The 13476-nt window shown below is 48.9% G+C and overlaps 3 protein-coding genes across 3 annotated transcripts; 1 reads left to right on the top strand and 2 right to left on the bottom strand.

The window, feature by feature from the left end:
- Positions 1–444: 444 nt before the first annotated feature.
- On the top strand, positions 445–2050 carry LOZ57_005650 (uncharacterized protein; the record flags this gene model as incomplete). Its single annotated transcript, XM_049254677.1, has 3 exons — positions 445–869; positions 938–996; positions 1044–2050. 3 exons carry the CDS (start codon positions 445–447, stop codon positions 2048–2050), a joined length of 1491 nt encoding a protein of 496 aa, XP_049106360.1.
- Positions 2051–2709: 659 nt separating this feature from the next.
- On the bottom strand, positions 2710–6607 carry PAN2 (poly(A)-specific ribonuclease; the record flags this gene model as incomplete). The annotated part of the gene is made up of 4 exons (XM_049254676.1): positions 2710–3862; positions 3918–5033; positions 5093–6387; positions 6479–6607. The coding sequence occupies 4 exons, from the start codon at positions 6605–6607 to the stop codon at positions 2710–2712; spliced, it is 3693 nt and encodes a 1230-aa protein (XP_049106359.1).
- A 776-nt stretch (positions 6608–7383) lies between these two features.
- LOZ57_005648 (uncharacterized protein) lies at positions 7384–11484 on the bottom strand (the record flags this gene model as incomplete). Its single annotated transcript, XM_049254675.1, has 4 exons — positions 7384–8360; positions 8415–9379; positions 9432–10714; positions 10768–11484. The coding sequence occupies 4 exons, from the start codon at positions 11482–11484 to the stop codon at positions 7384–7386; spliced, it is 3942 nt and encodes a 1313-aa protein (XP_049106358.1).
- Between the last annotated feature and the right edge of the window lie 1992 nt (positions 11485–13476).

The following is a 13476-nucleotide window of genomic DNA, read 5'->3' as shown; positions in this document are numbered from 1 at the left end:
CCTCTCCTTTATTTTATTTTTTACTTTTTTAATTTTTTTTTACCCTTGGGATTTCTCCTGTATTGTATTATGCCAGCGAGTCCGACCCTCTTGTAGCCTCCCAACACACCTTACCAGTAATTAATTCTGGAATAGAGCTCATCACTGAAAGAAGTAGCACACCGAACGGCCTGTGCCTTCGCAGAGAATACATGTACTGTATTGAATCCAGAGCTGTCCGTAGTTTTGTGTGTCATAGATAGCACCAGCTGTGGGGAAACACCCGCGGCTATCCCCCACCCGCTCCTCCGCACCAACGGCTTCCCCGCAGAGCTGAAGCCGGCCGACATCGCCTCGTCGTCAGCCGAGCCGTTGTTGATATCTCGTATCTCATCTCGACACTCGCCTTGCACCGTCCTCTCCTCTCTCCCTACCCCCGTCGCCGCCATCTCCTCTCCTGCAGCCATGGTTCTTCCCGCTATTCGAGTCGCGCCCTCAGCGGCCACCCGGGCGTTCAACCTCCTCCGCACCGTCCAATACACCCACCCTCCAAGCTGTCCCTGCCATTCCAACCCCGCCCATCACCATCACCACCAGCCGTCTGCGTCGTCGATATCCAAGCATGTCCGCCACATGGCAACTCCAATTGACCCGTCGCAGCAGAAGGAATATGCCTTTGAAATGGCGGCGTCGAGCATTCGGTTCGGACCCGGGGCGACCAAGGAAGTAGGTATGGACTTTAAGAATTTGGGAGCAAAGAAGGTGTTGGTGGTTACGGATCGCAATGTTTCAAAGCTGGATGCGATGAAGAATGCCATTGAGGGACTGAGTAAGGAGGGCATTCAGTTTTCGGTCTATGACAAAGTGAGGGTGGAGCCAAAAGATTACTCGTGAGTACTGCAGCTTTATATCTCTTATAGATGCTTTAGAGCAGAGAAGGCTGATACATTTTGCATAGGGTAAAAGATGCCATTGCCTTTGCTAAGCCATACAATGCGGATGCATTTCTAGCTGTTGGTAAGAACTTACAGAAGGTAGTGCAAATGCATGCTAATCTTATGAAGGCGGTGGCTCTGTCATTGATACATGCAAGCTCATGAATCTCTACTGCGTATACCCCGAAGCCGATTTCCTTGACTTCGTCAATGCTCCACTTGGCAAAGGACTGCCTATCGCCCGACAATTGAAGCCATTGATCGCGATCCCAACTACAGCTGGAACAGGCGCCGAGACTACAGGAACTGCAATTTTTGACCTTGTAGATAAGAAGGCGAAAACAGGCGTTGCTCACCGTAACATGAAGCCGACGCTGGGTATATGTGACCCGCTGAACACGCGGACCATGCCTTCAGCAGTGCATGCCTCGTCCGGTCTCGACGTGCTCTGTCATTCGCTTGAATCGTGGACCGCAATCCCTTTCAATGAGCGTGTTCCTCGCCCAACTAACCCCATTAATCGTCCTGCCTACCAAGGAGCCAATCCGATCTCGGACATCTTTTCACTGCAGTCTTTAAAGAGCACAGTGAAATACCTCCCACGAGCCGTTAAAGATCCAGAGGATCATGAAGCTCAAAGCCAAATGCTTCTCGCCGCCACCCTGGCTGGTGTCGGGTTCGGAAACGCCGGTGTGCACCTTTGCCACGGCATGAGCTATCCGATCTCGGGTCAGAATCCCGGGTACAAGCATAAAGGATACGAGGTTGATCACGACATCATCCCGCACGGCGTGTCCGTGGCAGTCTCAGCGCCCGCCGTTTTCCGGTTCACTGCTGCCAGCAACCCCGATCGTCATCTGGCCGCTGCGGAAATTTTCGGAAAGGACATCTCGAATGTGAAGCGCGAAAGCGCTGGGGAGGTCCTTGGTGAAGCGATTGCGGAGTTTCTGTTGAAGCTCGGAGACCAGCCTCGAGGTCTGAAGGAGCTGGGCTTCAATAGTTCGCATATCGATATGTTGGTAGAGGGCACGATACCCCAGAAAAGAGTGCTCGACCTTGCACCCAATTTGAGCAAGGAACTGGGCGCAGAAAAGGAGGAGTTACGAAAACTCTTCGAAGAAACTATGGAATTTTAGACCATTGATTGCATGGCTTTTTTAAACTATATATTCAGATTTGAAAAGCAACCATGTCATGTCTGTCTTTCGGGTCAGCATTTATATATCGCTCATCAGCACCCTCTCCTAGCCTTCATGTGCAACAGAGTGAACCAGTCACTTGATGGGTAGTCTAGACTTTTAGAATATTTAGCAGCGCCTAAAGCGGAATTTTCATTTCAAAAAGTAGAGCACAATTGAAGACCTGACATGTCAATTTCACCATTTCATCTACCTCTATTCATACTAGATGCTATAGAGTACTCCAGGTTGCCTACCCCTTTCACTTCTACTATCTGTTTTATAGATTGACCTGCAAGTGCATGATACTCATTTTTGAATTTCAAGTGAATTGAATGGTGCTGCTGGAGAAGAGTGAAGTGGTTCTAATGGTGGGAGGTAAGTAGATAATACGTATAAAAGGAATATTTTCTGGCAATAAAGTGAGGCTATCAGCCTATCGAAGGAGCTTGAAATTAATAAAAGGTAATGAATGTTATTTCGATTTTTACCTGATATACTAACTCATATAATTTCATCTGAGAGCTGATAAGCTTTACATCCAAGTCTAGATCGCCTATCTGAATCCAGTATACTGTAAAAGAGTATTGTAAAAAGAGAGCCTGCAGCATAATCCGCTAATGCATCGGGCTTCCACCAAACGTTAGTCCTTTTACACCGCCAAAGCTGCCAGTGCTTGGTGTCAACGCAACGGATCGTCGGAACGCCTGGCGTGGTGTTGACGGGGTGCTACCACTCATACTGCCGTTTGAGCTGCTTCCTGCGGCTGGACCAGCAACGGATGGAGCAGCCGATGCAGATGCTGGACGAATGAAGTCCGGGGTATTTCTCCCGCTAGGAGGGAGGCGAGATGCAGGATTCGTGGCAACTGGGGTAGATGTGCCACTTATGGTTGCACTGCCGTTAATAATGTTATTGTTATTGCTGCTGTTGGGGCTAGGAATACCCGAAACTGGAGGGTAGCGGGCCGGTGGGCGAAAGCCGACCTTTAATCCTTCGCGAAAGATTTCCTCGAGCATTTGGTTAACTATTCCTGCGTCCTCGTATTCTTTGAATTTCTTCCAAAGACGGAGGGCCATGCGGGCATCTTCGATAGAATCATGGCCTTCAGAGGGTGATAGGGCGGAAGTCGTGGCCGTGATAATGGTAGTGTTTGTATTCGGTTCACCAGAGGCGTTAGGGTCTTTGGTTGTGGTAGATGTAGATGTGGTGGTTGAAAGGGTAGTGTCCTCCTGAATATATTCCTTAAAAACCGCCCATGCAAGATATCGTAGGCTGAGTCGACGGTTTTTGCCGGGGTGGAAAAAAAGATATTGTGTATCGATGGTCTGAGATTTGGGTACTTGGATGTTGATTTTTCGGAAATCGGACGCCAAACCATGGCCAACAAAGACACAGCCAAGATTTAGAAGGAGCCACAGCTTCTTATACGCAACCTTTAGAGCGACAAGGTTGTGTTGGCTTGTACGCGGGTCGAGATCACCGGGCTTGATACCGGAATATTGGGTTACGTAGTCCACAATGGGATCTTTGATTGTTATATAGTCGTCAATAAACGAAATGCCTTCTTCGTTGCCAGAACCTCGAATGACAGACACTCGAGCGAGCCCACTCTTGCTGGGTCGAATCATTTCTTGAGTACCATCTGCCTTCACTTCGATCTCTGCTTTCTCGAGATCAACGAATTCAGTATCTAGAGCAACTGGTGTTCCAGCAACAGGCCTCTCCTCTGGTTTCAGGATGTGGCAAGAGTCGATTGGGCGGCGATTGCTATTGTAATTTTGTTAGCATTGCGAATACATCGATGGGGGAGAACAGTACTCACTTCAGAGACCACTCGTAGAATAGGAGAGTGGTATCTAATTCGTTTTTCCAGCTGTCGTCCAGTCCATGTCGACCCGTCGAGACTTGGTACGCAAGTGTGCAGGGTGATTTCCATGTTTGGTTGAAGGAAAATACCTCATCTTTGCTAACTTCTGTAACTAGAAAATCATTGAAAAGATGCCATGAGCTCTTTTCAGTGGGCTCACGCGCCGAGATGGATGTATCGATGAAAGAGACTAGATGTGGCTTCTTCTGTTCCACAATATCGATTTCGGCCACTAAGCCGACCAACTCATAAATCACTAACCCTTCTAGATTTGCCAGTTGTAGAGCTCGAAGCTGTTCTCCTTCGTAGCACTGGAGTTGATTGTTCTTCACCATAACTCCAATTTTCTCAGGTAACCAACCCGGAATCGCCCAGAACTGGCGGATGGTTGGATTGTTAATTGCAGCGTTTAGAATTAGAACAAGAGGCAGTCGTTGGACTGTTTTTCGTATGGAAACTTGTTGATATCTGCGGCAGGTGCTGCACCATCCTCGATTCTGGGTTTCGCGCTCAATACTAGCGCGAAGGATATTCGAAAATTGGCAGGTTGGGTTGCGAGCTGCGTGTTTTGGATCAATGGGGGGATATGTTAGCTCTGTTACAAAGGCATTTCCGGCACGGACGATTTCGTTGCGACAAAGCATGCAGCATATCGATTCGACAGCCGCAGTACTCAAGGTGTTATCCAGAACATCCGAATTTGGGTAAACCATTCGATAGTCATGCGATATTTGGTTCAGGAAAAAACGGTTCACCGATTGGATTGCAGATGACAGGGGTTTACTGCTCAAACTCTCCTCCAGTAAGCCTAAGTTTGCAGCTTCTCTGAAATTGCTGAAAGTTTTTAGAAGATTGGTTGCTTGGCAATTTTGACCATTCGCTTTGTCAAGCATGTCAAATAGAAACCCCATTTCGCAAAGCAGGCATGTCTCAGAGAGACAGTTAGCAGAAACATGATGGAGGGCGAAATTTCTCATCAATGGGACAAACTTGAGAAGCTGGAGTAGAGCATTTGTGAATGAATTTGCAATATGGGTTTCCAATCCTGAGAAGTTGGTCTTGTTGTAGTACCTAGAAAACATGTTAAATCCAAAATAAACCTGCTAGAACAAAAATTCAGAGCTGCATACCTGAAATCGAAATCATCCACTCCAAATTTGCTATATTTGATCTCCACATTACTATATTTCAAAAGAGGATCCTCTTTCGCTTGACCATTGATATTTAGCCCGTCTAAAGCGCTAGAGGCATCCTGTGAGGCCTCAGAGACGGACTTTGGAAGCTCTCTCGCTCTCTCGCTCAGAAATTTTGGTGCTGCTAAAGCAGTTTCCGTTGTTGATGGCAAACGGGTATTTTCAACTTGATAGCGTCGTTTCCTTCGCGGGTTTGGGGCGTGTTGACCAAGATCGTTGGGGCGTAGGTATGGAAGGATAGTGGGATCAATCGAAAAGGGCGCATTTCCAACTTCAAAAACTAAATGGCTGGGCCATGCGGAGAGTAGACGTTCATGATAGTATGGCATACCAACAAGGCTAAGAGGTGTATCATTGGACCAATCAAGTATCGAGGAGCGTGTAGAGACATCAGCGAACTCGGTTTCTTGACTTATCTCATTGAAGTGGATTTTCGCCGGGGATCCCCAGAGATGAATTGAACATTCGGCATCGTTGATAGCAAGGGCCTCTCCAGAAAGTGAGATCTCAAGGCCAAGCATAAAGGCCACATTTGCTTGCCGGAGATTAATGGTGTTTGGGTTCATGAGATCAACAACTTGCAGCTGACCAGTCTGAGATGCGATGAAGCTCGTAGTCTGTAGTCTAGGATGCATGCGAACAAAGGCTGCACCTGCATGGAAAGGAATAGGTGGTAATGGCATAAGTGTTTTAAGGTCGTAGACATTTGCGAGAGGGTCTACAATCGGTGATCCGGGATGTCGAACAGAAAACCCACACGTCACGAGGAAATCATTCCGTGAATCCATATCGTTAATCACAGCTCCATGTGCCTTCCAGCTTTTGATCACAGCAAAGTCGTTGAGACTTAACACGTTCACGGACCCAGAGTCGGTAGCTGCGCATAAATATCGACTCTTCTTAAAAATGGTGTAATGATGCTCCGTAGGTAATTGGTCCACAATAGTTCCCTTTTCAACATCGATAATAAACATGATCGATTGTAAGCCCGCGACTAGGATCTTGTGTGACTGGGCGGTGAAGCTCATGCACCGCAGCTCCGTCATCTCAGGATGGGAGATATGCCATTGTGTTAAGCCACGACGCGAGGATAGATGGACGCTTTTCGACGATAAAGATAGCACTCCTCTTTGGTGAAAAAGTAACTGTCGGACAGGGCCTTCTTGGGTCGGGTGCGCTTTGACTGAGGTATACCTTTGCAACTCGGGGCCGTAAAAAGAACAGACACGACCCTAGAGCATCCAGACGTTAATAACGACACATGCGGTTGGTTATTTGGTGCAGGAGAAAGTAGAGTTGAGGCGAAAGTGGGACCAAACTCACAAATTCATTGCCGGCCCAGAGCAATTCTTGTACATCGTCAAAGGCAATAGTAGAGGCGATAGTAGGTAAAACGTGTGGTCCCGGGGCGGGGACAGTAATTTGGGAGACTTCATCCCAGTCCGCCTCCATGGCGCTCGAGCGATAATCAACGTCCGTCCTGATTCTCGCGGACTTAGGAGGGACAGCACCGACGAGTTGGACAGGAAACGAAAACGGGACTCGAGCTTCTTTGTCTGGGCAACGCCGATTTCTTTTACTCCGGTCCGGATGCCACTACCCGTATGGGAAAGGACCGCACGGGAGAACCATTTCCGGGAGTTGCAAACGTATCTGGGATCCAAGGTTGCTGGGTTGTTCCATGAATCAGTGGATGGCGAGTCTGCTTGGTCACACCCTCGGGTGACACATATAAAACCCGGAAGACTAGAACTATCAAAGAAGAAAACGGGATACCATCTCTACGGCATAAATAGTGACCATCGAAAGCGCGCTCGCCCCTCAACGCCGCGCTGACAAGTTGTATGTCGTGTTAGCGGCCTCGATGGTTGACGCGCGAAGGCCGACAGAGCCGCGGCACGTGACATTTCATCTGAACCTTAATTGGGTTGACCGTCTTCTCGCAACGGAAAGCTTCGACTGCATCGGATTCTTGGAGCCAAGGAGTGGAGATTGTTATATAGTGTCTGTCTTTCCCTATTTCTTTTTGACAAAGCCAGGCCGCCTATGGGCTCTAGGCTTGTGTCCACATCAATATATGTATGTTGGTATATATAGTACAGCAAACATCCGCATAAAATGAAAAATTGACCATCAAACCCCAGACCGTAGAACTTTTTGGAGGTCATCCAGGTATATCCATATGTTATCCAAATCCTATGAGCTTTCGCCTATGGCAGGTTATTATTTCATGCTCTACCATTTCCTCCAAGGCCTGCTTTGACAGCATCCAATATCATATCCTTGGCAATGTCCAAGTTCTCCTTGCTGCCCTTAATTTCAATAGCTTCTCCTCTGGCCTGGTCCTTAGGAACGTTGATGCGGCATCCAGTACGCTTCCGAATAGCGTTGATTTGGCTACCAGCGGGCCCAATCACGAAGCGATACGTTCTGGGATCTGGAAGAATCAAGAATCCAGTAGCCGACGGCTGAGAGGCAGCAGAAATTGCCCTTTCCAATGCGGCTTTCGCTTTTGCGACATTTTCGGGCTTTCCAGAAAGAACCCAAGGAATGGTTCCCGTAGACGCATCAGTAGGACCGGCCTCTGCAATCTTCCAAGAGAAACTGTCTGCTGAAGCCGCTGGGTCGTCAGTGATAAGAGGCAGAGAGTCAGTCTCGTCAGCGTTCCGAGACTCGGCGGGGCTAGGACGCGCCGGTACTTGCTCTCCAGCATGGTCAACCGTGACCCGATGGTCATTGCGTAACCGGCGGAAGAATGAGCCATTATCCGACACGGCATGGTGAAGATGCCGAGGAACCAGTACAGTCTCACCTTGCTGCTCCTTTAATAATGCCAGTATATGTGCTTTGGCATTATCGACAGCGCTTGACGGCCCTCTGATTTTGACATCTGTGCTATTACTTCCTTGTTTGGGGACGTCCAGAACAACATTAAAATCGGACTCTATTTGGCGTCTAACGTCACCGCCACGCCCGATCAAATATCGGTGTTGGGGTTGCGGCACATCAATAGATCCGACAACCTCATCCTCTTTTTGGCGCACAAACTCTTCAATGGCAGCAATGATTTTATCGATAACCATTTCCTTGCCTTCTAGCCGTATGTTCGCATCCTCGCTTTCGGGGCGAGGAAACTTGACCATTCGAGCTGCGGTCCCGTCATCTGGGCCGCCGCATTCAATAATGATCTTGCGAATATTCGCGCCTACGCCGTATTAGTACAATGAAAAATGGGATGGAATAAAAATGGAGAACCTACCACCACCGCCAATGAGAGCTTTATGGTGCTTCTTGTCAACAGAAATCGATTTCGTAACAGTCTCATCAAATTCCTTAGCTCTCTGTAGTAGAAGCTTTCGTGCATCTTCTACTTGCTTTTTGGTTCCCTTGATCTTTATTTCAACCCGTCCAGACGCATCAGTAGCATCATTTATTGAGGGGACGTCAATCTGGGCACCTGTCTCAGTCCGGAGTTTGTCCATTTCACGACCGCGCTGGCCAATCAAGGATGGAACCTGACTTTGAGCAACAGAAACCGTTCCCGAAAAGGAGTGATCTGCAACCCATTGGTATAGGCTGAGGATCTCATCCCTCGCAGAATCAGCACCCTTACGCGGTCCTCGAATGATCACTTCGTCGGCTGCCTGGGCTTTGCGAACATTCCGTACGCTACCTGCCTCACTTACGGCATCATTTGTTACCTCCTCCAAAACAGCTGCCCTAGGAAACTGCACTCGGACATTGTAGCGGTCTTGCAATCTATTGACTTGACTTCCTTTCTGCCCTATTAAATCTCGGTGATATTGAGGCGCGATCTTGAGAACGTAGGTGGCTTCATCCTCAAGCTTCTTTGCAAGGGCAACAATTCGAGTTTTTGCAGCATTAGCCTTTGCTGGAGGACCTTTGACCTCGACCTTTCCGTTTTCAACTTTAATATCAACATCGAACTCATCCCTAAGTTTATTGATGTTCTCCCCCTTCTTCCCAATAAGCACATTCGCAAATTTTTGAGGAAATTCAAACGATATTCTGTTATCGCGTTCCTTTTCGTCCTGCTCTTGCTCTTGAATAAAGGCTTGAATTTTAGGTACCAAAACGTTTACATCCTGTGAACGTCCACGAAGCGAGATCTGTTGCTCAGCAACTGCCATTCGAACGGGAATATAATCCTCTCCCTTTCCGCTTTGCTCGCGTGTAATGAACTTGAGGGTCTTGTCAAGGAACCTAACTTCATTTAGTGACAAGCGTATTTCGACTTTACTCACGGTTTACTTACTTAGGAGGGACCGAAATCAAGGATGACGCGATGTCGTTACGATCTCCTAAAGAAGAGAGAAGATGTTCTCGTGCCTGGCTTAATGCTTTTTGGAACGCGGCAACCTCTGCTGTTGACGGTCGCTGCCTTGGCACTTCGGCAGATTCACTCTCTGAAACAAGTAAAATGTGGGAACTTTCCGGGTTGTCCGGCACAACTAAATGAACCCCGAAGTTTTGCTTGATCTGTGCGGCGCTACGGGAACGAAGAAAGTCATGATAACAGGGATCAATATCCAAAGTTGCAAGTTTTGAAGGTGGATGAGCCTGTACGAGATTCAAAATATCGGACCTCGCACGGATGGTATTTTTTCCATCCCTAGAGTAGACCTCCCAAATAACAGGACCATCAGACGATAGTAACGGGAGTACTATATGGGCGTCATGGGCTCTTTCAAGCTCCCTGATTATTTGGCGCTGCCTAAGGTATGTAGTAAGGGCTCGTGCGTAGGAATGGGGGCCATCTGGAGCATTTGGGTGTTGGCGTGAGAGATCAATACTGGACATTTGCATACTGGTAGCAAGATCCATTGCTCGATTAACTCCAATATCAATTTGGTCAGGAGGCCCGGTAATTGTCAAAAACTCTGTTTCATCAGATGGCGGGGGAAGAATAACCGAGCAGCCCGTCTCAGATAAAAAGTCGTGAAGCGAATGGCCCTTGTCACCAATGATGAATTGATGCTGTCCGCGGTTGATAGCTAGATGTCGAAGAGCAATCTGGCGCTGGAGTTCCTGTGCACGCCTTTCAATCTCGGCACGGACTTCTTGGGCACCAGTACGATCACCAAAAATGTGGATGTGTTTGTCTGGGTCTGGTGCAAATTGAACCTGGCCCGCGGCAGCTTCCTGAGGTGGTGGCCTCTTGGACCATGTGTCATATGAAGGTACCCGGATTTGAGTTTTCGTCCGCTCTTCTAAATCATGCAAGTGGGAATTATGCGCGCCGGCGATAAAGGGGAACAGCTCTGGAGGTATATTTCTTAACTTCAAATTGATGTTGGAAGTTCGCTCCTTCACAATTGCTTCAATTTCACGTCTTGCCATTTCTGCAGAAACGGCATCACCCTCAATAAGAACATCGATAGTGTTGCTATCGTCATCCTCATCTTGTCCATTAGAATCGTTCAATTTCGGAACCTGGATTCGAGCTCCCGTTCGATCATGAATACCTTGCACTACAGCTCCTTGTCTGCCAATGATATGCGGTCGAGAGGACGCTGGGACAGGAATGCGAACGGATTGCTAAATAAGTTTGTGAGCTATTATAGAAAGAAAACTCGGAAAAGAGAGCTGACCTTTGAGCCCACTTGCTGGGCCACGTCTTTTAGGGCTTGACGAACAGCATCAACTGTACCTGTGCCTTCAAAGATATAAGAGCCTCCGGGTCCTTCGCGAACATCGAGCCTTGCCTTAGATCTCTTGCTGATATCTCTTACAATATCAGCCAATGGCTTGTTGAGATCACTTCGCGATAACATCTGGGAAGGCGCAAATCTGATTTGTTCGACATGTTTACCCGGCATTGCCAATCTAGGGCCCCCGAAGGGATGTGCAGCGGCCGAGGGCGCCGGAGTAGAGATTCCCGAGGCCGGGGTGGACGTACGGGACGGTCCGCCGCTCCTCGCTCCACCATTAGATACATTGGCAGCCGGGGCCGCTGCTTTGCGGCCATCCCACGCCATTGGCGTTGCTACTGGCTTGCGAGATTTTGTTCCGCTACCCAAGGATGGGAAAAGCTCTTCAGATTGCACATCGAAAGGCATTGTACTTGGCTTTCGTGCCGAGGCGGGTTCCCCCCTTACCGTTGTATCCTTCGCGCTGGCTTGGGCCTGCTGGGTCAATTCTGAAGAGGGCGGAGGGTGAAGCACATCCTCTTCATCTTGGACTTCCTCGACAGTGGGCTGGTGAGCCTCATCACGTGCATGTTTTTCCTGGAGCAACTCGGCAGGTGATTTGGAAGCTGTATTCGAGGCACCACCGTTCATGACCAAGCCGGGCTGTTCGGAAGCCATTCCGCTCATGGGATGGGTCGTATTAGACGAGTAAAGTGCAGAAGGAAGACTGATCGAAGGCCGATGTGGGAGGACTACGCTAGAGGTACGAGTCTTAGTCGATTGAGGGAGAGCCCGTTAAAGCGGCCAAAGTAGTCAATTGTAGGATTGGCAAAGCTGTTCCCTTGGTCAAATGTAAGATATATTAAACAATTGGGCAATGGACGAGCCCGTGGACTAGAGAGACACAGAGGATTGGACGGATCGAAAAGTGTCCAGGACTCAGTCCATTGTAGCGAAGGGAATGTACATACAAAGGCAGAGAGAAAAGGGCAGACAAGAATAGAAGAGAGCAGAAAAATGCTCCGCACAAGGTGGATTAGGAATTGAGGTGCGGTGCGGCGAAAGGGAAACTTTTTTTGCTTGGTGGTGAGGGCGAAGGAGAGGCAACGTTGCAGTTCAGCCGGCCGAAGCACGAGCGAAGTTAACTAACTCACGGAGAAGCACCAAAGCAGCTAGCGCGCTGGTAACAGGTCACAGCTTCCAGGCCACAGAACAGGACTTGATTCTCTCAGGATCACATCTCACATTGGCTTCTTGATTGTTGATCTACGATCTGCTTGCTGGTGTCTACGTATAGTGCTGTCGTGGTGTGTGGAGTGCCCACTGTGCCAGAGGTCGATGGGTATCGACGCAACCCCACAGCCCTTTGGCATTGGAGAAGATGTCTGTAGCAGCATCTACGTATCTGGGCAGTCTAGAAAGCGGCACAAGCGCTGCTGCATAGTTAGCTACTTGTCCACAGTCGCTGCGTATTCCCTCCACTACCCACAACCATAACAGACGCACTTTGTTTGACTAACTAGTAATGGCAGCGCACTCCGGAACGACTGGTCCGGGCCAAGAAGCTCAGCACATACTACCTCCGACGAAGACAAAGGAAACGGGCACTGCATGCATATTGCTCCGCTGATGGGGCCAACCACAGTGCTAAATAGGTATGAGAGCGGATATTTGCTGCATCGGAGAGGCCGGGATGCTGTGCGACTCGTCAAAGTCGCAACAACAGTGCGATGAAGGCCAGAGGCAGGAATCCGTCTCAGAAAGCAATAATACTGCATTCTGGACAACACGCAGTGGGGTTAGGTGTGTGTCGAGGGGCGGCGCCAGGCAGCATCACGATGAGGACTGCTGGAAACACCCCTGGCGCGACACGTCTCCTACTTTGCCTAAACGGAAGTATAGGCCGGAAGGCCGTCACACCTATCGTAAAATAAGAAACTAAAATAACAATTAAAAAAGTAGTAGTAATAATAATAATAATAACAAATAATAAAAATAACAGACTTGATACTCCGTACTAACGCCCGATTTGAGAGTGGTAATCTTAGCAGAGCCGAGTGGTAAATTAGCCATTCATGCAGGCAATGGCGTTTCCATCCTATAAAATAACAACAACACTAGAGATAACCGAAGGGCGCGTCCCTGTCCATAACACCATCGGTATTCTAATAATAATAATAAGCGTAAGGAGAGCATGAGTTTCGTTCCAGCACGACCCGACCGGTGGAAGGTTTTGCTGCAGCCGGAATGCCAACATCGCAGTTCCGCCTGGCTCCTTGCTTGATCAGGAGATGCGCCGGCGATTGACGTCGCTATGGTGGTTCATGCGGGCCCCAGTCAACATACTAAGCCGTCCGCTGACCAGCGTCGTCTGCCAGAGCGATGGGCTGCACAGGCTGGGCGGTTAGGTTAGTTAGTCTGATCAGCGCGCCGCCAGGAGGAGAAGGAGGAGGAGAAACAAGTTTAGAGGTAGAGGCTATTTTGGTTCGAGGCCCTTCCAGTCACTGTCGCTCGCGGGCCGTACTGGAGTTACCAGGCAGGCTAGCGTTACAGGACGTGGGATTTGGGCGTGCAAGAAGCTTTTTTCGCGCTCCCAAGTGTTTCAACGAGGGCGCGACACGGGGCGACGACAGGGCGAAAGGGCTCGCAGGCGGGCGCTTGGCCGTGGAG

Source organism: Ophidiomyces ophidiicola (genome assembly GCF_022830035.1).
Source record: "Ophidiomyces ophidiicola strain CBS 122913 chromosome Unknown scaffold_30, whole genome shotgun sequence".
NCBI lineage: Eukaryota > Fungi > Ascomycota > Eurotiomycetes > Onygenales > Onygenaceae > Ophidiomyces > Ophidiomyces ophidiicola.
The sequence above is the reverse complement of the archived record's forward strand: the minus strand, read 5'-3'. Positions and strand labels throughout refer to the sequence as shown.